Source organism: Taudactylus pleione, unplaced genomic scaffold, assembly GCF_031769625.1.
Source record: "Taudactylus pleione unplaced genomic scaffold, aTauple2 ptg000711l, whole genome shotgun sequence".
NCBI classification, from domain to species: Eukaryota; Metazoa; Chordata; class Amphibia; order Anura; family Myobatrachidae; genus Taudactylus; species Taudactylus pleione.
The window spans coordinates 3,727,782-3,752,385 of record NW_028285113.1 but is presented as its reverse complement, the minus strand read 5'-3'; the positions used below and the strand labels follow the sequence as shown (position 1 = coordinate 3,752,385).

The following is a 24,604-nucleotide window of genomic DNA, read 5'->3' as shown; positions in this document are numbered from 1 at the left end:
TTAAGTTGCCGGGCCATTCATCATCAGGGGTCCGATAGGACCCCCTTGGTGTTCAGCAAACTCTCTCATAACCCTGCTCTTTCCTATGGGAAGAAGTTCCGAGGATGCGAAGAGGGATCCGAGTGGATCCCTCCGCCGCCGCCTCACTATCTCCCTGGCGGCTGTGCGCATGCATGACCCGAGGTCACGCATGCATAGCTGGGAAGACGGGGAGCAGGTAAGTAACGCAGCTGCATCTGTAGCTGCGATACTAACCGAGGGGACAGCTGCGTTTCGGAGCAGCTGTCCCCTCACTGGAGCAATGATGAATTGCTCCGGTGTCACGTTTCCCCCGCTGCGAGTTGGGTACTTAAGTATCCCTCGTAGCGAGATCAATACTTCATCATCGGAGGCCATACGGCCTTCGATGATGAATAGGCCCCTAGGTCCTTAATACAGCACACCAAATAAAGACAAGACAGGTTATGTACATTAAAAAAAATTGTGTCAATCAAATTTTACAGTGGAACAGTCTGTTTCACTGTGGTGCAAATTTATTGAATTGGGGCTCCCAGAGATTTGTTAGCAAACTGTAAACTGTGGTGCCTCACAAATAAATGTATATACTATATACATAGCAGTATGAAACCTTTACTTCTCCAATTCCAGTGCACCTTAAGGACAATTTACATTTTATAACATAACTGTACCATTGACTATATACATTTTGAATTTATCCACTTACAGGAAAAAAGCAGAGAGAGTTGTATTACCTGCTTCACTAGTCCTGATGACTCGGGATGGTATGCTGGGGTCCCCAGTTCCAATGCTGTTAGTGGCTACAACTCTGAACTCATATTCCACCCAGGGATTAAGGTCGACAGCCATGGCTGACTCCATTTCTCCGCTAATAGTGTCAGGAACTGTAGAGATACAGAAGACATCACAATCACTGAGGACAGAAGTGTTTGCATGTTCGATGAGTGCCGGTGAATAATCGGCCTGTCATTGCTATCTGTAGCTCACATTCATTTCCTCTTCACAGGATCATTATTCTGAGCATAGATTCTTTACTGCCGGAATCTGTTAGCAATTTCGTTTTCACGCCGTGTAGTTAGTACATGACCTTCCTTAAATGCCAGGGGAGGAGAACATCTCCTACACTGTAAACAAGTTATTGATAACTTGATCATCGTGAATAAGTAGGTTTAACACCACTGGCATAGCATAACGGTCATCAGCACTGAGCCAAATGCATCCAATTGGCTGTACTGCAATGAAAGGGATATTCCTTCACCTCAGTGTTTCTACTGATAGTGGAATTGAAACCTGGGAGCTTATTTACTAAACGAGATGAGTTCTAAAACCGCTTTCAATTGTGTTTATGCTCGGAATTTAAAAGGGCAATGCATTTACAAGCTGTGTTTTGCTAGTAAAATTGTTGCCCTTTTAAGTTTCGGGCATAAACACGTTCAAAAGCGCCGTGTTTTAGAACCGGAGGCTTAGTAAATCCCCTGGAGTTTTCAGTTAAGGAAGCATTACCTGATATATCCAGTCTGGCCACACCCTTTAATTGGGGGCTTGACCCCTAAATGGCAAAGATCCATCCCTTTGGGCAGCAGAACTCTAGACTCTTGGTAAATATGCCAAAGTACAGTGCAAAACCAACATATGGCCACTTAGGGGTATATTTACTAAAGTGAGAGTTTTAGAAGTGGAGATGTTGCCCATAGCAACCAATCAGATTCTAGCTATTATCTTCTAAAAGGTGCTAGTTATATGTTAAGTAGAATCTGATTGGTTGTTACGGGCTACATCTCCACTTCTAAAAACTCTCACTTTAGTAAATATACGCCTGATTCAGATATATACAGTATTTCCGTGCTGCAGGGAAGCTGCTGTGCAATACTGTACAACTAATATGCTAAGTAATGCCTGCAGGAGGCGCCTGAGGGAAAAAGATCCCTTCTGCTTGCAACGCAGATACGAGTGCCACAGCTTCTGGTCAACATCGTGACCATCCTCTGACGCAGATCCTGGTTTCAGCACTCCCTGGAAATGCTGCGACAATCATGCTGCAGCTTGGGGGCACTGCGTGCTAACACGCTGGACTTTTTCTGCTCATGCTCATTAATGGCTGATCTCATAAGCAGATTTTCTAGCAGCAGAGCCGGATTAACAATAAGGCAGCCCAGGGGCCTGCACACACAGGGAGCCCCCACATATATACCGTAGCTAAAACATCAGCGCACTGTGGCATAATGTGAACTGGGGTTTCTTTGTGACATAATGTGAACTGGGGGCACTATAGTAAGTTTTAACACATTTGTGTTGCTGGGAGTATTTACACATTGTGAGGGACATATATTAAGCAGGTCGGCTCCTGGCTCTATTTGACACGAGCCTGATTCACCGCCAGTTTGGTTGTATTATTCTGGTCATTTTTTGAAAATGACGTGCGCTAGATCACCTGTCCGTAACAGGTTCCTTTGTGCTTGCGTCGCTTGCATGATTCCCAGGGGGCCCAGCAGCAGTATGCTTGCGCATGAGTGATTGGCAGTGAGGGATGCTAGCGTCGCCCGGCCAACACGTAGGGAAAATAGCAGCTGCATCTCCCTCCTCTCTTGACCACTCAATAAAGTTTATTCAAAACAAACAAAAACAACGTGAAGATTGCCAGCGCCGGACCAGCCTGGCGAAATCATTAAAGGTGAGTTTCATAACGGTCTATTCTAAAGACCGTTCATACATACCATCACCTATTGGCTCCTCTATCTGAAGGATAGAAGGGCAGATAAACACAGGAGCACATAGCGCCTCAGCCATGCTGCACATACCGCGCCCCTCATACATCCTGGGATGCGGTATAAGGGGCAGAGAGTCCGCATTTATCGCATATCCCCATTACAACCTGTAATACATCTCCCCCTATACTTTTAGTTAGGGATGTGCAGGCTCGGTTTTACTCGGATTTACTCGGTTCTTATCGCCACTTTACCGCAAATTCGGATTTATTATATTGGCTACCCAAAACACATGATAGGCGATAGCCAATAAAATGCCGTTTAAAGATCCGAGTAAATCAGAGTAAAACCGAACCCGCTCACCCCTACTTTTAATATCACCAGCACATTGCATTGACAAATTTATTGGTAGGGGCCCCTCACAAGTTAGTTATCCTGGTTCCCCCACAAACCTTATTCTACTGTAGCACGCAATATGTTTAATATGTTCCCAGATGCAGCCAGCTTGCACAATTGGACAATGTGGGTTTAATGTGTAAAGCCGGGCACACACGTCCAGATAAAATGCCTGTCAGACCGACAGACATTTTATCTGGCAGCCTGCCAGCCGCAGATGTCCGCGGCATACACTGTGAGATTTCTCACAGTGTATCAGCCCGATATCCGCGCTCCGCCCCCGGGGGAGGAGACATTTCCCTGTTTCTTCCATGGGAAGGAACACAGGAAATGTCTGTCTGTCGGATGCGGCTGGGCATACACTGCCCGATGCGGCCGACAGTTTACCTCTAAATATCGCATTGGGCGGGCATGCTGGACAATCCGGCATGCCCAACCGAGTAATATTTAACCCTCGGTCGCCCGCGCACACGCTACAATTATCGGGGCGATCCGCCCGATATCCGCGGATCGCCCCGATAATTGTAGCGTGTATGGCCAGCTTTAGTGGCAGAACTGACTTTGATTGATTGGAAGTTGAGGCGACTTCAGCTGTAAAACTGTTTTCCTTTCAGCCCTTCCAAAAAGTATGAACAAACAAATTACAATTGCATCCACGAAACAAATATTTCCAACCTCTAAAATATGCCTTTAATATAAAAAGCCGTAAACAGCTGACTAAAGCTTAGCAGGGACAAGTAGTGAGGTGCTTTTAATACTTTTTTGTTTTATACAAAATGTTATTACATTTCAGACAGATTATATTACTTTCAGCAATAAAAGTGAGGGAGCACCGCAGTCATTTTCCTATTTTGTTATTTATAAAAAGCCTTTCGGGTTCCGTGAACCTAACATTATTCCTTTTTTCTTTAAGAGCCTGATGGCTGGAGGCACTTGGGCTTGTGATCCAATTTTAAAAGTGTTGATACATAGGCAATTTACTGCTTCAGGTAGCTATAAAAGTATTCCAGAGTCCAAGAACTTTACCCTTCACTGTAAACATTGTGCAACCAGCATAGCAGCAACAGATATTTCTCAGCCTTGGAAAAAATATGTATAGCAATTTGCTTACTTACACAAAAATATAATACGAGTACAAGTCTAGAAGCCAAAGTCACCTCTCAGATCGCAGCTGAATGTGCTTTGATTTTTGTCTCTCATTTTTTATTTTCGGTGCATTTAGGTTTAGAATATGTGACATGACGGCTCTTTGTAACAGTCATCCAGTTTCTCGTCATTTCCAGTTTTGCTTCTTATAAAAATAGTTTTATTACGTTAGTTCTCGGTTAGGTAACAGTGACTAAGAATTTGCAAAATTAGCTACGGGCCTTATTCCCAAAAAGTGTAGTAAGAATGAATTAGGCTTAAATGCTGTTGAAAGAGTTTTATAAATGATATGTGAGATAACATGGAAACTCATCAAGGAGGCATGTAATATTCCTGGTGGCCATTTAAACACATAGGGGCATATTCAATTATCCGCGCCGGACCTACTCAATTAGCGGGGATTCATAGCACGTGGGTCCCCGAGACCCCACGCGCGAGTCTCCACAATCGGACTTTACTTCGCAGCTCATGGGGGCATATTAAATTACCTCAAGGCTAATTGCCGCATCGGACCTATTCAATTAGCGGAGGTTCCCCGCGCGCGAGTCCCCGCAGTCGGATTTTACCTCGCAACTCATAAAGGTGCGAGGTAAAATCCATGTAAAAAACACCAAATCGGGCTCGCATGGGGGAAAAAAACCCATTGATTCCGCAGTTTACGCAGAATCAGGGTGTTTCCGCACGTGAGTCCCAAATTTTCGTCGCGGGAAAAAGGCTATTTTATTGAATAGCTTTTCCCCGCTGTGGGCAATTTGGCCGATAGTTAGTCGCGGGGTAGACATGGTTTCTGGCTTATTCAATAAATTTTATATGGTTTTGAGCTTTTCCAATGAATTTACTATGATTCCAGCTTTTTCATTACATACACTATGGTTTCCCAGCTTTTTAATTACATTTACTACAGTTTCCGTTTTTTTCATTACATGTAATATGATTTCCGGCTTTTTCAATACACTTTACATTGTTTCCGGCTTTTTCCTTACAGAGCAGCGGTTTGTGTTCTCCCCAACTTCCTCCCCACCGCGGGACACTGCGGCCCGCGGGTGGGACAGCGGGACAGTCCCAGAAAAACGGGACTAGTTGGGAGCTATGGTTTATGGGGTGGAACATTCTAGTGCACCTTGCCTGTTTGAACTCCCCTCCCTGCCTCCCTAGCTGTTGTCAGCTTTTAGGGTTGCTTGCTGGAACGTCTACAGTGACCATCTTGCTATAGATCTTGAGGGGCTTTTCCTGCCAATACACAAGTTAGGCTGATGCTATCCTACTGGGGTTAGCAGTACCACTGGTCCAGGTGGGCCTTTGGGTTTGTGTCATTGGGAGGGGAGTTGGATACCTTCAGTGGAGTATTATGGGTGAACAAAATGTATGATGGTAGCTCATATCAGCTTAATGACATTGCACAGGTGCTTGTAAAGGGAGAGGGATTTACACTGAACTACAGAAAAAAAGGGATTTTCCCTCCAGCACACTACAGCAATATTAACAAAAATACTTGAATCCTACATAATAATAGAAATTCAGAGGTATTGGTTACATACATTTGCAAATATATGAATAAGCGCCGGGCCAACATCAAGGCTCCTCTATACCGGCGTCCCTAACATTATGGGGTTCACGTCCGAGGCGCAGGGAACCCCAAAAGGTTCTAGCCAAGGACCATCCCCAGGGTGAAGTGTAAAGGATAGATGTGTAAAGATAAATTAATAGTGTAAATATAATGAGAAAGAGTTAAAATGACATAAATGATGCCCTGAAAACGGCCCAGCCAGAGCAACTATGGGGGCCCCACGCCCAAACGCTCACCTCAAAATAATTGTTGCTACCTAATAGTAGCACCCACTCTGGGTCATATAATTACAAATTAGTGTACTGCATGATAACAGCACATGTATAAGCCGAGAGCTGACTCACCTAGGAGGTACCCCAAAAACCTCCACATGGCACTATACGGACCAGCACATCCTCCCAATGCTGGCTCCCTTCATGCCTCACAGAACTTCAAACAAAATGTATGGTGGTCGCTCATATTAGCTTAATGACATTGCGAATTACAAATTAATGTATTGCATGATAACAGCACATGTATAAGAGTATTATGGGTGGGCAGAAGCCCCCCTATCTAGGTATGCTGTGTTGTGCAGATGGTTATGCTGTGAGTAAGGCTGTTCTATTTCCACCAACATACCATCCCCTTTTTAACATCTATTTACTAGCATTAATTTATTAAATAAGGTTGTCCTTTTTTGCCCTGCCAATATATTCCTCTGTATCATCATTTTAAATGAGTTTATGCTTTGCAAAGGTCAGTGAAGTGTAGGCTGACATCAGCTGATAAGGAGTAAGACATATGATGACACAAAAGCCTGATAGAAAAGTCATGGGGCAGTGTCGGATTTCCCACTAGGCACGTGCCTAGGGACGCCACCTAGTGGCAGCACAGCAGATCCCTCCTTAATCCCCCTGCATAATAGCAGCTGCTGATTCTTATTCTATGTACAGTAGCAGTGCCAACTAGGAGATGGAGGGAGGGGGGCAGGGCCGGCGCCACCATTAGGCAGCTGCCTAAGGGTGCCGGCCACTGGAGGGCGCCGCACCCAAACGATAAATGTGCTGTAATAAAAATAAATGACATTATGCACCTAGGCTAGTCTAGTGGCAGCCAGCCCGCAGTCACCGCTGTCAGTCACTGTGATCCCATTACTAGCAGTGCCCACTGGTCTCCTCTCCACATGCAGCATCTGCCCGGGGTTGCCTGTCAGCGATGATGTGCGCTTGTAAACAAGTGAATACAAGTGCACGTCAGCGCTGCCGCTGACAGGCAGCCCGGGCAGATGCTGGGGGGAGAGACAGAGCCAGATTAAAGGGGGTGAGCACAGGGGGCACTTTACCCCAGGCCCCTTTCTCTCTGGGGCCCACTGTGCCTGCCTTTTACATGTGTTTTTCTTTTACATTTATTTTAAATAATATCCGAGTTCAGCCACCGGAGAGCCCCTCTCCCATGTGCTCAGTGCTCCTCCCACTCCCACTATGACATTGAGGTTAAGTCTAGAATAGAGGGCTGCAGGGGACCTGTGACATCACACCCATGTGACCCGCCATGACAGGGGGAGGGGCAAGGATGATAACGGGGGGCCAAAAGTGTCCCCTCGCAGGCTCACTATGCTCGCCACGCTTTGGGCACAGTTTTCTTGACTACAAGTTCGTTGCAGGGCTGTCCTTGCAGATGCAGTGCAGGAGGCATCATAACGCCTTGTCCCACTCTCTGCGCGCAGCATGTAAGGAGAGGAGGGGGCCTGCTCAGCCTGCGAGGAGGACTGCAAAGAGCCTGTGTGAAGAGTTGCAGCTGGGAAGTGAGGAAATAAAACAAAAACTAGAATATTATAAGTAAGAAAGAAGTGAAAAGAAAGCTTTGTGTATGTACTGGGGCACACTGCGTGGCATATTATGTACATGGGGACACTGACTGAGTGGCACTTTATGTACTGGGGAATACTGTCATATTATCTACTGTACTTAGGGGCACTGTGTATATACTGGGAGGCATATTATGTACTTAGGGTGCACTTAGTGGCATATTATGCACTGGGCACTTTGGTATATTGTGCACTGGGGGGCACTGAGTGGAATATTGTATACTGGAAATTCATTGTGTAGCACATTGTAAGGCCCTGTGTTGCATATTGTGCACTGGTGGGGGGTGTGGGGAAAAGCCGGAAAAAATTTAAAGTGTATTAAAAAGCCGGTAATCTTATTAAATGCATTGAAAAACCCAGGAAACCATATTAAATACATTGAAAAAGCCGGAAACCGTGTAACATGTATAGAAAAAGCCGGTAACCATAGTAAAGATATTGAAAAAGCATGGTTTCCGGCTTTTTTAATAAATTTAATATGGTTACCAGCTTTGTCAATGAATTTACTATAGTTGACTTCATCAAGGGGAAGTCCCCAGGACGAAACGCGTTGACGGAGAGCTTGCCTTGCCTTTTGAACTTATGAATGTGTCAAACCTTATCCACCTTGTTCAGATAAGCTATTTATTTATTTAAACTTTTAAAAAAAGATTTATTTCTTTTTAAAGTGCTTAGTTTTTAGACCTTTTTCCTTCTCTGATTTTTACCCTTCCATCTAAAAAAGGGGTCTTTTTATGTGTATGCTGTATGTGTTTACTTTATTTCTTTCTCTTATCACTGTATATTGTATATGTATTAAATTGTTGAATTATTTATTTATAAAGCACTGGCACTTTCATTTTTCAACCATAGAATTGGTTTTAATATTTATATGATTTATGCACTTTTTATAAACCAGTCGCTCTACAGTCAACTCATTGTTCTATTCATTTACTAATACCTTTACCAGTATTTATTATTGACATTGAGCAGACGCCCATATAAAGTGGGCTTGGTTTACTTAAAATTTACACGGTTTTGCTATATGGTATATCACTTATAAATTATTGTATACATTGCTGGCGCCGTTCCTACCTATTGTGTTATGCACTGCCGGAGGTGAGATAACAGTGAGTGACTGTGAGCTCTGTATAATGTATTTTGCTCAGTGCAGGGTATATGTAAGATTTGTATAGTGTATATTGGACAGTGCTAGTGCTATGCATCTGTATAGTGTAATGCACAGTACTCTATATAAGGTGTGTATGTTAGCACAGTGCTGCATATGTAAGCTCAGTATATTCTATATTGCACAGTGCTATGTATGTGTATAGGGTATGCGTTCAGTATCCCAGCGGTCTGAATGCCAATGGTCATATTACCGGTGGCGAAATCCAGATGCCAGCATCCTGACCACTGGGATACCGAAGGTAAGTATTGGGGGGGTCAGGTTTAGGGTTAGGCACTAGGGGGAGGGTTAGGAGTAGACATCAGGGAGGGGGAGGTTAGGGTTAGGCACTAGGAGGGGAGGTTAGGGTTAGGCACTAGGGGGAGGGTTAGGAGTAGGCTTCAGGGAGAGGGAGGTTAGGGTTAGACACTAGGGGGGAGGTTAGGGTTAGGCACCAAAGAGGGAGGGTTAAGGTAGGGAGAGGGGGAGGGTTATCATAACGACCACCAAGTGCCGGTATGCTAGCCCATTCGGGATGCCGGCATCGGGATTGTAACAGCCGGGACCCCGATCGCCGGCATATCATACCGATTCCGTGTGTAGTGTAATTGACAGTGATGTGTGGTGTATATTGCTCAGTGTTGTGACTGATGTATGTAGTGTAGTATTGCACAGTGCTAAGTACATGTAAATTAGGGGTGTGCACCGGCCACTTTTCGTGTTTTGTGTTTTGGTTTTGGATCTGGATCTTTCTTCGTGTTTTGGATCTGGATTGGTTTTGCCAAAACCACCCTTCCGTGTTTTGGGTTCTGGGTTTTGTGTTTTGGATCTGTATTTTTTTTAAAAAAAGCATAAAAACAGCTAAAATCACAGAATTTGTAGGTTTTTCTGCTCCTATGCTATTATTAACCTCAATGACCTTAATTTCCACTCATTTCCAGTCTATTCTGAACACCTCACACCTCACAATAGTGTTTTTATGTCCAAAAGGTTGCACCGAGGTAGCTGGATGACTATGCTAAGCGACACGAGTGGGCGGCACAAACACGTGACCCATCTAGGAGTGACACTGCAGTGGCAGACAGGATGGCAGTTAGAAAAACTAGGCCCCAAACTGTACATAATGCAAAGAAAAAAAAGAAGTGCAAGATGGAATTGTCCTTGGGCCCTCCCACCCACCCTTATGTTGTATAAACAGGACATGCACACTTTAACAAATCAATCATTTCAGCGCCAGGGTCTGTCACACAACTGTGGCTGAAATGATTGGTTCGTTTGGGCCCCCACAAAACAAGCTGGCAATTAATATGTCCCTGCACAAACTGGCTCTACGGAGGCAAGATGTCATCCTCATCCTCCTCATCCACCGATTCCTCACCCTCTTCAGTGTGTACATCCTCATCCTCACAAAGTATTAACTAATCCCCACTTGAATCCACCACCACAGGTCCCTCTGTACCTTCTGGAGGCTGGTCTCCCTGGAAGAGCTGATAATTCATTTTGATGAACATCATCTTCTCCACATTCTGTGGAAGCAACCTCCTACGCCTTTCGCTGACAAGGTTCCCGGCTGCACTAAACACTCTTTCGGAGTACACACTGGAGGGGGGGCAACTCAGGTAAAATAGAGCCAGTTTGTACAGGGGCCTCCAAATTGCCTCTTTTTCCTGCCAGAACAGGTATGGACTGTCTGACATGCCTACTTGGATGCTGTCACCGATGTAATCCTCCACCATTCTGTCAATGGTGACAGTATCATATGCAGTGACAGTAGACATGTCAGAAATTGTTGCCAGGTCCTTCAGTCCAGACCAGATGTCCAAACTTGGTCCTGCCTGCCCTGCATCACTGCCAGCGGGTTGCTTAGGATACCTAAGTTTTTTCCTGGCAGCCCCAGTTGCGGGAGAAAATGAAGAAGGAGCCGTTGACGTGTCACGTTCCGCTTCAGCTGACAGTGTGTTCACCAGCAGGTCTTTGCACCTCTGCAGGCTTGTGTCGGCCGGAAAGAGAGACACCACATAGGCTTTAAACCTAGGATCAAGCACGGTGGCCAAAATGTAGTGGTCTGATTTCAACAGATTGACCACCCTGGAATCCTGGCAAAGTGAATGAAGGGCTTCATCCACAAGTCCCACATGCCGAGCGGAATCGCTCCGTCTTAGCTCCTCCTTCACTTTCTCCAGCTGCTTCTGCAAAAGCCTGATGAGGGGAATGACCTGACTCAAGCTGGCTGTGTCTGAACTGACTTCACGTGTGGAAAGTTCGAAGGGCTGGAGAACCTTGCACAACACGGAAATCATTCTCCACTGCGCTTGAGTCAGGTGCATACCCCCTCCTTTGCCTATGTCATAGGTGGATGTATAGGCTTGTATGGCCTTTTGCTGCTCCTCCATCCTCTGAAGCATATAGAGGGTTGAGTTCCACCGCGTCACAACCTCTTGCTTCAGGTGATGGCGGGGCAGGTTCAAGAGTGTTTGCTGGTGCTCCAGTCTTCGGCACGCAGTCGCTGAATGGCGAAAGTGCCCAGAAATTTTTCGGGCCACCCAAAGCGTCTCCTGCTCGCTTTTCAGAAAATTCTGCACCACCAAGTTTATTGTGTGAGCAAAACATGGGACATGCTGGAATTTGCCCAGATGTAATGCCCGCACAATATTGGTGGCGTTGTCAGATATCACAAATCCCCAGGAGAGTCTAAGTGGGGTAAGCCACTGGGCGATGATTTCCCTCAGTTTCTCTAAGAGGTTGTCGGCGGTGTGCCTCTTACTGAAACCGGTGATACACAGCGTAGCCTGCCTTGTAACGAGCTGGCGTTTCTGAGATGCTGCTACTGGTGACGCTGCTGCTGTTGCTGCGTAAGGTGATACATCTACCCAGCGGGCTGTCACAGTCATATAGTCCTTAGTCTGCCCTGTTCCACTTGTCCACATGTCCGTGGTTAAGTGGACATTGTGTACAACGGCATTTTTCAGGACACTGAGGACACTTTTTCTGACGTTTCTGTACAGTCTCGGTATCGCCTGCCTAGTGAAGTGGAATCTAGATGGGATTTGGAACCGGGGACACACTACCTCCATCAATTGTCTAAATCCCACTGCACTAATGGCGGATACCGGACGCACGTCTAACACCAACATAGCAGTCAAGGCCTCAGTTATACGTTTTGCTTCAGGATGTCTGCTGTCGTACTTCATCCTCCTCGCTAAGGACTGTTGGAGGGTCAATTGTTTAGTAAAAGTAGTGGTGTTCCTACTTCCTCTCTGGGATGATGAATGACTCCCAGCAGCAGCAACAGCAGCAGCGGCAGCAGTAGGCGTAGCAATGCAGGATCCTCCAGAGGAATCCCGGATAGGAGAGTCAGTCATGCCAGTGACATGGCCTGCAGGACTACTTCCGATCCTGACTAAGGAGGAAATTGACGAGGAGGGAGTTGACGGTGTGGTTTGCAGGCGCTTGGATACAACAGGACAACGGGATTTAGGTGTCCCTTGACTGCTTACGGTCTTAGCCAAAGTTTCTGAACTTGACAGTAACTTTTTATGAACGCGCTGCAGGTGCCGTATAAGGGAGGATGTTCCTAGGTGGTTGACGTCCCTACCCCTACTTATTTCACCTTTACATATGGTACATATGGCAAGACAGTTGTTGTCCGGATTTGGATAGAAATATTGCCAGACCAAAGAGGTGGAATGTTTGGTCTTCTGCCCAGGCATGACCGTGATGGGCTTTTTCATCCCACGGACAACAACTGTCTCCCCCGGAGCCTGATTTAAACAAACCACATCACCATCAGAATCCTCCTCGCCAACTTCCTCCTCAGCGCCAGCTACACCAGTATCCTCATCCTGTTGTACTTCAACAGTGACATCTTCAATTTGCATATCAGCAAGTGGACTGTGGGTGCTCCTTTCAGCACTTGCAGGGGGCGTGCAAATGGTGGAAAGAGCCACCTCTTCCCGTCCAGTGCTGGGAAGGTCAGGCATCGCAACCACCACCACACTTGGACTCTCCTTGGGGATTTGTGATATCTTCTTAGAAAGCACAGTTCTTCGCTGTGCTTTTGCCAGCTTAACTCTTTTGATTTTTTTAGTGGGAGGAGGGCTTCCATCGTCATGTGAAGCTGAACCACTAGTCATGAACATATTAGGGATCGACCTTAGCCGTTCCTTGCCACTCCGTGTCGTAAATGGCATATTGGCAAGTTTACGTTTCTCTTCAGCTGATTTAAATGTCTTTTTCAAGGTCATTTTCCTGAACTTTGCCATTTGGGATTGTATGTGCCCTCTACTATGACATTGGGCATCGGCCTTGGCAGACGACGTTGATGGCATGTTATCGTCTATGTCATGACTAGTGGCAGCAGCTTCAGCACTAGGAGGAAGTGGTTCTTGATCTTTCTCTATTTTATTTTTATCGGAGAAAGTTTGGTCCTCCATTTATGTTATATCGATTTGATATATACGTGCGGCTAAACACAGAAAATAATTTTTTTTTTGGTTTGGACTGGAGTGTACTTTCGGGGGTTACAGCACCCTTTAACGGTCAAGCCAGCCGGCCCTTTACTTATGACACAGGCGCACGCTTGGCACTACTTTGTTGATGCACGTGCGGCTACTGCGCACACAATTCACAAACACAGAAAATAAATTTTTTTTTGGTTTGGACTGGAGTGTACTTTGGGGGTTACAGCACCCTTTAACGGTCAAGCCAGCCGGCCCTTTACTTATGACACAGGCGCACGCTTGGCACTACTTTGTTGATGCACGTGCGGCTACTGCGCACACAATTCACAAACACAGAAAATAATTTTTTTTTTGGTTTGGACTGGAGTGTACTTTCGGGGGTTACAGCACCCTTAACGGTCAAGCCAGCCGGCCCTTTACTTATGACACAGGCGCACGCTTGGCACTACTTTGTTGATGCACGTGCGGCTACTGCGCACACAATTCACAAACACAGAAAATAATTTTTTTTTTGGTTTGGACTGGAGTGTACTTTGGGGGTTACAGCACCCTTTAACGGTCAAGCCAGCCGGCCCTTTACTTATGACACAGGCGCACGCTTGGCACTACTTTGTTGATGCACGTGCGGCTACTGCGCACACAATTCACAAACACAGAAATTTTTTTTTTTTTTGGTTTGGACTGGAGTGTACTTTGGGGGTTACAGCACCCTTTAACGGTCAAGCCAGCTGGCCCTTTACTTATGACACAGGCGCACGCTTGGCACTACTTTGTTGATGCACGTGCGGCTACTGCGCACACAATTCACAAACACAGAAAATATATTATTTTTTTAGCACTTGGGGGGAGCACCCCTGATGGACAGAGCACCCCCTGGACAACACTACAGCACCCCTTTAGGACTGGGACACTGCACAGGACTTTGGAGTGGACACAGCCCCTATGGACAACTGACTGCACAACACAGTCCAGCCAGCCCCTATGGACTTTGAAGTAGTGGACACAGCCCCTATTAACAACAGCAGCACAGCACAACACAGCCAGCCCCTATGGACTTTGAAGTAGTGGACAACAGCAGCACTACACTACACTACACTACACAGCCCTAACTCCCACCCTCCCTCTTCACTGTCCACAGCCGAGTGAGAAAATGGCGCCGACGCGGGTACCTTATATAGGATCCAAAACCCGCGAGACTCGGAAGGCGGGATGATGACGTTTTGCCTCGATTTCAGATCCGAGTCAGGCGGGAAAAGTCGAGCCTGACTCGGATCGGACTCGGATCGGGGGGGCTCGGGGGGGTTCGGATTTCAGAAATCCGAACCCGCTCACCCCTAATGTAAATATAATTTGGTTGAGTTGGGGCACTAACTTATTTGCAATGGTTCCTCTTATAAATTGCGAACTGCAATTATTTTTAAAATAGGCTCCATATTACTGTTCCACTGTGGAACTTATAAGACTCCGCCTCCCTGAGGAGTTGGAAAATTGGTATTGGTGGGGGGCAGTAGGCAGACGTTTAACCTAGGGTGCCGAGACACCTTGCACCGGCTCTAGAGGAGGGTCGCGGGCGGCAATTTGTGTGTGTGGAGAGGTTGGGGCTACATGCAGGGTCCTAGAGGCTTCTGCTTCAAGACCAGCCGGCACTAGCCGATATGAAGGGGCTGCTGCTACAGCCAACTGTGGGCTGCCCAATAGCTGCGACAGGTGCCTCTGAATAAACTAGAAATGAGCGGTTCAGTTTTACTCAGTTAAGTTTACATCTAAAAAAAAAAGCATCTTATTGGCTATCCAGATCTCAGGTGTTTTGGAGAGCTGGATACTACTATAAGAGATGAAGCTTTGGGGCAATTTACCAAGAAACCCCAGCTGGGACATTGTATCAAATAAGATACTGTCCCGGTTCATAACCAGCCATGTGCATAGTAAAATAATTGCAAACAGGGAGGGGATGGCTCCAGCCTAGGGATCAGGAGATCTGTAACTGGCCTTGCTCTCTACATAGGGAAACGCAGTAAAACACCATCTTAAGATGTATCTATGTAATCTTGAAATGCATTCCAAACCATACACCACAAATGATCAATCAATGCAGCTGCTGAGCCCCAGATTTCCTGCGCAACACATGGTCAAAACACCAGAGATGAGATGCAAAAAAGAAGCTTCAGCACAGCAAGACACGATGCAGTGCCGCTTTTCTCAAGACAAAATGGCTGCCGTCATGTCAATACCTGTCATTTCACTTACAAAACTATTTTTATGAGCTTGGTGTAACATCTGGTAATGATTTCCTAAACAAACTGTCAAGGGAAATCATTTAATAGATCCTAGCTTATAGAATAGGCCTCCTCGCTCCCAGCTTTTATTTCGAAGTTTTCTATTAATATGACCTGACCTACATATACTTCTGGTTTCTACAGACATATCAAGTTTTCCATGCCCCTCATCTTACATGATGAAAGGAGAAAATCCATGAAGACTCAAGATAGATGTCTTTGTTAAACATGCACCAACCTATTAAATGCAACCAGCTTCTCAATAACAAAGTGTGACTGCAAATTAGTTATGCACTTTAGACTTTGTGTCTCCATAGTATAGCTGCGGATTTTGTAAGCGGTTTAATTATTGCTTATCACATAATTTGATAACTTTACGATAATGACAATTTGATATATAATACTGAATATCTGCCAGGGCACTTCTTATAAAGTAATAAGATATCCAGGCCAGATACATCCCTCTGTATCCCTACAGGGGATTCTTGTTAACCATCTGCTATTGTATCCTATCAAAAGACAGGGAAAAATTGGTAGCCGGAGATACTGTATGGAGGTTATGCAATTAATTTTCTTCTGGGCACTGGTAGTAAGCCTTGCTTGAGCAATTCATTCTCATTAAGTTAGCCACAAGATGACAATCGAAGATGAATTGTGGGAAAAAAAAGGCCTTTTCTCTTCTAGTTCTATTGTAAAAGGTAAAATCTGAACTTTGATAAAAAAGAAAATACAGGAAAGTTGTATATAAAAGTAATATAGATTTTACAAAAATCGGCATAGAGTTATTGTAAAAAAAATAGCAAAATGAATTTTATTTAGGTTTTAGCTGTTCTGAAAAAAAAAAAAATATAACACAGTAATGTGTTTGTTTTATGCATGAATACTAAAATTCACACAGCGATTCAAATGAGAGCTTTTTACATCACTGTAGTGGCAACATGCACTAAAGTTTCAAACAACTAATTGCAAATATGCCCTCTGGAAAACAAGAGCATGTTGCTGGTTTTCTTAATGCACTGTAGGCTATTATTTATTTGTAATTGCGGAGGGCACTCATGGCGAAAGCCATTTAGGAATGGAAGAAGATGCGTTTGTCAGTAAAAAAAGAAATACAAAAATAGAAGAAACCACATAGGTGAAAGAATATAATGTGTAATGAGTCATAAAAACCTGGAGTGTGGGCTCCCATTTAATGAATCTTTCCTTGCAGACTATAGTATCTATTGATGTTTTGGGGACAAATTTACTAAAACTGCTAAAAAGAAGAAGTGAAGGTGTCTCCCATAGCAACCAATAAGATTGTAGCTGTCATTTATCTGTTTATCTAGATGCATGCAGTACTGTATATTCAATAAATACTGTGATAAAAACACTGGAATGGTTGTTAAGGGGAGATATGTATGCCCCAGGTTTTTAGCTTCTGTCTGGAAGACACAAGTTGATTAGCAGCCTTGATTGCTAGTCACCAGTGAGTGGCTGATAAAGGGTGCGTGTCACAAGCTGCCAAACTGCGTCTTCAGGACGAGGTGAACGCCAGACGAATGTGCATTGAAACTCCTCCTACCTCCTGTCTATCATGCTGGGATTTATTCTGATTGGTTCCTGTCTCTATTTCCTCCCTGTGTGGACTCTGCTCCGATGCCGGTGATAGCGTTCATGTGTTTCTGGTTCTAAGCATGGTCTCCTGTATCCAGTTGATTTCCCAGTATCCAGTTAGCTTTATTGTTCCTGCCATTTGTGTCATCTAGGCAGCACGGTCCACATTAGTACTACTTGCCGCTTGTGTCATCTTGGTGGCACAGTCTGCATTCCTGCCCTCTGCCGTTTGTGTCATCCAGGCGGCATTGACCGTACTCAGAGTCCAGAGTGCGCAACCCAGCATCCAGTGGCTTGTGTCAACCCGATGGCACAGGTCGCACACCAAAGTATGCGATTGTGTGTACTGCAACTAGTGTCCTCCCGGCGGCATTAAGCGCACCTCAGCATCCTGTGTATGCAATCTTGTGTACTGCCGCTAGTTTGATCCCGGCAGCACTAAGCGCACCTCAGCGTCCTGTGTACGCAATCTTGTGTACTGCCGCTAGTGTCATCCCGGCGGCACTAAGCGCTTCTCAGCGTCGTCTTGCCAAGTCTTTCAGCCCTCAAGGCTGCTACACAGCCCAGAGACTGATATTTCGGCCCAAAGGCCACATCAAGCCAAGGTTTTCCAGCCCTCAAGGCTGCTACTCAGCCCAGAGGCTGCACCTCATCTTACTGGCCCTCAGGCCACAGCCAGCCAGGGATGCTACCGGCCCAAAGGACGCATCTCATCTTACTGGCCCACAGGTCACAGCGAGCCAAGTTACTTTCAGCCCTCAAGGCTGCTGCACAGCCCGAAGGCCACATCACGTCCTACAGACTCACGTCACTCTAATCTTATCAGTTGTTTAAGCCTCTACACGGCCGCATCTAGCCAAGATATACCAGCCCTCAAGGCTGTTGCGGGACTATACCCCTTGACTAAACCTCCAGTTCCTAACAGTGTGTCAATCTCTGCCTGCCTAGGAAATAGGTCAGATGCTGCGATTACTGAATGGTAGTGCTGCGCTAAAGACTCCTGTTCTGTGAGAGGGATATTAAGTCCTTCCATTCAGAGAAGGAATCATTTTGTTTAGTAATTTTGTTTTATCCAGACAGGCCAGGATTTACTTTGAAGTTTGTATATTTTTGTGCTGCTAATAAAAATTGCTTAGGATACTTGTACCAAGGCCCTGGACTGGTGTACTACTACTTGGTTAGTGCATGACAAGTGCAACCGTTTACCCCAGGAGACAGCACCCTTACCGTGTGTGTGTGTGTAAAAGTATTAAAAAACAGTGTGTGAATAAATGTAAAAGGTATTAATGGAACCAAAACGTTAGACCAAGGCATCAACTTTCTATACAAAGAAAGTTTATTATACACCACAATCGCGCTTCTGTGCTCATAGGATCACATCATTAACCTATAAACAGCTTTCTAAAACTGCAATACCCAAAACAGATTCAAGAGGTACCTCATATTGTCAGTTTAAACTCAAAGTAACTGTTTACTATTTCTAATCTATTTATCAATGGGAAAAGAAATCTAAAACAGGTGTTTTTTGCAAGATATAGTATACTGTAGGTCTACTCCCTATTTAACAAGCCTACAGCCAGCAAAATATATCAGTCAAAGCATAGGGAAACCTATTTAAGAAGGATTGTGGTGGTATGAGTTAATTACATAAAGCATTTTCCTTTTTCATCAATCTGGGGGATGCCATTACTACTGGGTTATGGTTAGTGAGATGTGGAGTCGGGCACTAACTAATTTAAACTGGCTCCTACCCCCTATATAGCCCCTCCCCTTCCTCCAGAAGCTCAGTTTTGTTTTTAGTGCCTTGGAGTATGGCAGTAGCTAGGTCCTAGCTTTTAGATAGGTTTAACTTCTTCATTTTCCTGTTTTGTTTGGGTGCTTAGTTCCTGGCAACAGGTGACAAGCACTACCAGATGGGTGTGATATGTATTACCGCCGGCCGCGTCTGCCCGACAAAAGAGGAAATCCCGATCATCCTAAAGGTAAGCATAAACGAATCTAATTTTACCCCTAACCCTAACCCTCCTTTAGGGTGCCTAACCCTAACCTCCCCCCCTGTGCCTAACCCTAACCCACCCTCTAAGTGCCTAAACCTAACCCCCCCTTCCCCACTGCCTAAGCCAAAGTCCCCCGGGGGGTGTGCCTAACTCTAACCTCCCCCCGGGGGTGCCTAACCCTAACCCTCCTTCCCCCTAGCCTAACCCTAAACTCCCGGGGGGGGAGTGCCTAACCCTAAGTCCCCCCCGGGAGCTCTAAACCTAACCCTCCCTCCGCGGCTGTCCGCTGCGGCACCTGGCATCCGCTCGATCAGTTTGCCGGGCGCCGGTCTCCCGACGTCAGTCAACTGGCAGGCGTCTAGATTTAGATGCCTGTCATTCGTCCCTAGTCGGGATTACAGTGTCTGGAAGCCGGCGGTCGGCATTTAGACCGTCGGCATCCGGACTACATCCCTAGCAGAGTGGGAGTTAGACAGAATAGAGGTTTGTGTGAACCCTGTATCCCACTCTAAAGATGGCCCCTGGGAGAGTCACCAAACTACAGAGTTCCTGGGTTTCTCTCCATACCAGATACACATCTGCGGGGACCGCTGGCAAAAGAGAAGGTAAACTTTATACATGTTATATGTAACAGACCTTGTTGCCTGCATGTACTGCTTCCCGCCATGCTTCTTTTGAGCAGAGAGGCCGGGTATGTTATTACTCACATGACTGTCTCACACCTCCCCGGGCTTTCACAGTACCCGACGCTTTCAGGACCCCAACAGTTCCCTTTGGAGGACCGCCGGAGGGGATTACAGAGCAGCAACATGCTGCTGACTTTGTGGGAGAGAGAGGATCGAATGGTCCAAGGATGCAGTGCCGCTACATGTGGGGGCGCACCGTTGCGACATCATAATTCTGGGCGGAGGTAACACTGTAGTCTCTGGATGGAAAAGCCGGAGGCTAGGATAACATCAGGTGTCCTGAGTGAAGCAAGATGTCGACAGCGTGCCCGACTACACCTCCCCCAGGTATTTGAGTTTCAGCAGCTCACGCAAAGCCTTGCACAAACAGCTGATGAGAGCAGCTGGAGTTCTTCTTGGGGGAGACTCACTGCAGATACAGAGGGATGGATGTGTACTAACAGATAAGCAGTTCACTGGGATTATTACTTTTGGGTATTAACCTGGTGATCTATGTTGGGCTTATAATATTGTGATGTATGTGTATATATATATAGTAGAACATTGAAGCTGCAGCACTCGGAGGCTGGTTTTCAAATAAATATACTGAACACAGTGGCCCTGATTCAGAGCCGGACGCTCTGACAGAGCGCTCGCTCTGAATCAGGGCCGTCCCCCTGAATTTTAGAGTGGCCTCCTGGCCGCTCGCATAGCTGTGGGTTACCACCCACAGCTATAGCGAGCGGCCAAAAAGATGGTCGCGATGGTCAATACCATAGTGACCATTGGGCTTGCGACGAGACCCTTGTGATAGGGTCTCGTCTGCCGCAACCCCTGGAGTGCTTTCGGCTCTATCAGAACCGAGAGCACTCCCACTGACATCACTTGTGATGTCAGAGGGCCTGCCCCAGACGGTAGGCTTTCCCATGGGAACGCCTCCGTCTGGGCAGCCACGCCCCCGGCATGCCCACCGAAGGGGGCGTGCTGTCACACACCATCGACAGCACGCCCCCTTTGTAGCGAGACCCATAGCGATGGCTTGGCATGTGTACTGGGCTAACATCGACCTGCTTGCGAGCGCTCAGCGCTCGCGAGCGGGTCTGAATTAGGCCACAAAACGAATACCAACATTTCGGAGCACTAAGCTCCTTTGTCAAGATGTGTGATACAGTATCTGTGTGAACATGTAGTATTTACCATATGGATACTACATGTTCACACAGATACTGTATCAGTTTGCTTATATCAGGACAACGGAACTGTCTATACAATTGCAAGAAAAGGAGGACCCGACTGAAACTTAATAACGCTTGCTTAAACTTTCTGGATCCCTTGTTACTACATCTACTTAATTGCCCCACTTTTTTATATACTTTTGTAATTTAATTTTTACCGTTTTTTTTACATTTTACTCCTACATTGTTGCCCTCACCTGTCCACCCCCTCTTCCCTAGTGTGTCGTTATTGTAATATTAATTATACTGTACATTTATTATATTTGAACCAACCCACTACCTTTTATGTGGGAATAAAACTTATACCTATATCATCTTCATTACTTCCGTTTATATGTTGGATATTTAGTTTAAATATCTTGACATTTATCGTACTCTTGACATTAGCATGTTTCACAAACCATAACAGAGTGATAGCTGGATTTTGTATGTAAAGGTAGAACACCATACCTTATATGATTGAGCACTTGCTGGTACAAGCATATGCATGTTTGTTTCTTATTCTGAATATTTTAAAGGTTGAGTGGTGACCTTACCAGGAAGCTGCTCCAATTTATACCAACAGTATTGTTGACTAGAGCTCAAGTACCAATTTTTTATTGTCTTAGGTGAATTACATCACTCTCAGGCAAATTATATGATACCCTGTGCTCAAGCTCCTACTTTGTCTGATCCATCGGTAGAGCCCAGATGGGCTTAGGATATGGGATGATGTCTTGCTCAAATGGCAACATCTCTAAATAAAATGGTAATGTCAGCAGAGGCTACAACCACTAAGAGATGTTCAGGCCATTCCTCTGTGGATTTTCCTGGAGAAGAGGCTTCAGCTATTAAGGGGAATTGGATTATGACTGGGAAAACACCTCAAACTTGGAGGGTGACTCCCATTCTGGTTCAGGAGTTTCTATGTTGATAGATATGGTCAGGGAGACTACATCTGCAGGAAGCAGCTATTCCAGTAACTTGTTCTGTTTCTTTCTTTAAACGTAAGAAGAAACATATATCTATTTTCCCAGAATTTTCACATTTTAAGGAAATATTAAAAGAAGCCTGGTTCAAAACCTGATTTCAAATTTCATATTCCAAAAAATTTCTTTATCCTTTTTCTTAAGAGGATTCCAAGCTTTGGGAAATTCCACCCATGGTGGATGCGCCTATTGCTAGGTTGGTCAGGAATACTGTTATCCCCACAATACAGTCTGTAACTCCTAAAGATCCTATGGATGGGAAGAATCACAGTGAATCTTTATTCACTTTGTCAAGAGTCTTGCTGCACCCAATTCTGGACAGAGCCTGGGTGATAAAAGTGATCAATTCCTGGATGAACCAGATGATTACTGGATTTCAATTAGGGGATTTGTCTGAAGCTACTGTAGCTCTTTAGCTAATCAGATTTTGGAAGCTCTAACCTATATAGGTGATGCTTTAATAGATACTATTCAGGTACAGTCTCATATTTCGGCTTTGGCCATTTCCGTCAGATGTTTGCTATTGCTTAAGACATGGAAGGCAGACATAAAGTCAAAGTATACTTTAGAGGCATTGCCTTTTGAATGAGGTTTTTTGTTTGGTCCAGAATTAACTAAAATTATTTTCAAGGTCACAGGAGAAAAAAGTCCTTACCTTCCTGTAACACCAAAACCAAAATCCCCTAGGTTTCGTTCCTTTCGGACTCAAGGCAGGGGAAGCTTTTAGGCCTTCTGGGATGCACCTAGGGGTCAATCCATATGACTGTCACAGGACTGGGACCCGACCTCTGGTGGGAGGCCACTTACTCAAATTCCGGGAAACTTGGATTCAATCCAATCCAGATTTTTGGGTAAGTCAAATAGATTTTGAGGGTCCTGTTCCAGAAAGATTCTTTTCCACTCCTCTCTCTGTGGATAGCTGCAAAAAGGCGGATGTCATACAAGCAATTTCTGTGCTTTCTGATTCTGGAGAAATTATTCCGGTTCCTTTACTACAACAAGGACTAGGGTTCTACTCCAGTCTTTTCTTGGTAGACAAACCAGAAGGGTTGTTTCGTTCCATTCTCAACCTCAGGGGGTTAAAAGCTTATCTCCATTTGGCAAAATTCAGAATGGAGTCAATGTCAGACATTTGTTCCATGGAGGAAGAGGAATTTTTGCCCTCCATAGATATCAAGGATGCCTACCTCCATATTCCTATAAGGAGGGGTCATCAGCATCTTCTACAATTTGCAGTGGGGAATCAGCATTTTCAGTTCTAGGCTCTGCCATACGGTTTGGCCACCGCCCCCAGAGTCTTTACAAAGTTTATGGCACACATGATCTCCCTACTCAGGAGTGGGGGGATAAATGTGTTGGCTTATCTGGATGATTTGTTGCTAAGGGCATCCTCAGTAGCCCTATTGCAACAACATCTTCAGATTACCTTAGGCATGCTCCAGAAATTCCGCTGGATCATCAATTTTTCTAAATCAAATTTAATTCCATCTCAGACGATGGTATTTTGGGGTCTTTTCTTCGACACCCAGTATCACAGTTTCTTCCACAGGCAAAGATTCAGGATCTCCAATCAAAAATAAGGACCATTTTACAGATGTCTCATATCTCAGTCCTCAGGGCTATGCAGCTACTGTGGAAATGGTAGCTTCATTCGTAACCATTCCTTTCACCAGATTTCATGCCCGTCCACTGCAAAACCAATTGCTTCATCGATGGGTGAACCAGACCCTAGATTAAACAGGCAGATGTCCAGATTATCTCTGCAGACCTGTCAGTTGCTTCGGTGGTGGCTACAGGATGCAAATCTAAACAGGGGTTGCCAATTGTCAGTAAAACAATTGGACCATTGTCACCACAGATGCCAGCCTGAGGATCGGTGGTTCCATACAGGCTCTTACAGGGTCTTTGGTCTGTCCAGGAAGCCTCTAAGGGCAATTCAATATACATTGGTTCAGTCTCAATTCCATCTAAGGAGCCTACCAGTGCGAATCCAATCAGACAATGCCACGGCAGTTGCTTATATAAACAAGCAGGGTGGCATACGCAGCTGGCAAGCAATGAGGGAGGTTTCTCACATCCTTAATTGGGCAGAAAATTGGATATTAGCTATTTCGGCAATTTACATAGGTGGACAACTGGGAGGAGTGGACTTCTTAAGTTGCCACAGTGTGCATCCAGGGGAAGAGGAATTACTCCAGGAAGTGTTTGCGAAAAAAAAAAATCCAGATAGGGATATCCAGAAATAGATCTAATGGCTTCTCGTCTCGACAAGAGATATCCAATGTACAGATCTTGGTCCTGGGATCCTCAGGCATCTCTGGTGGATGCCATGACAGCACCTGGGGTGTTCCAGCTAGAATACATCTTTCCTCCTCTGGTAATGTTGCTAAGGGTACTTAAGCGGATTCAATCAGTGGCACACATGTCATTCTGTTGGCTGCAGACTGGCCACGCCGTCATTGGTATGCAATTCTTAGGACCATGTTGGCAGACGTTCCATATCATCTGCCCCTGCATCCAGATTGTTTACTTCAGGGTCCATGCTATCACCCCGATTTGCCTCGCTTGGGTTTGACGGCATG

General features: G+C 45.4%; 1 protein-coding gene across 1 annotated transcript in view; it reads right to left on the bottom strand.

The window, feature by feature from the left end:
* CNTN5 (contactin 5) overlaps positions 1-24,604 on the bottom strand; it is a 569,036-nt gene that overhangs the window by 108,181 nt on the left and 436,251 nt on the right. The window contains exon 16 of the mRNA XM_088456711.1: positions 753-902. Within this exon, the coding sequence (XP_088312837.1) occupies positions 753-902 (150 nt within the window). The remainder of the gene's footprint in view (positions 1-752; positions 903-24,604) is intronic.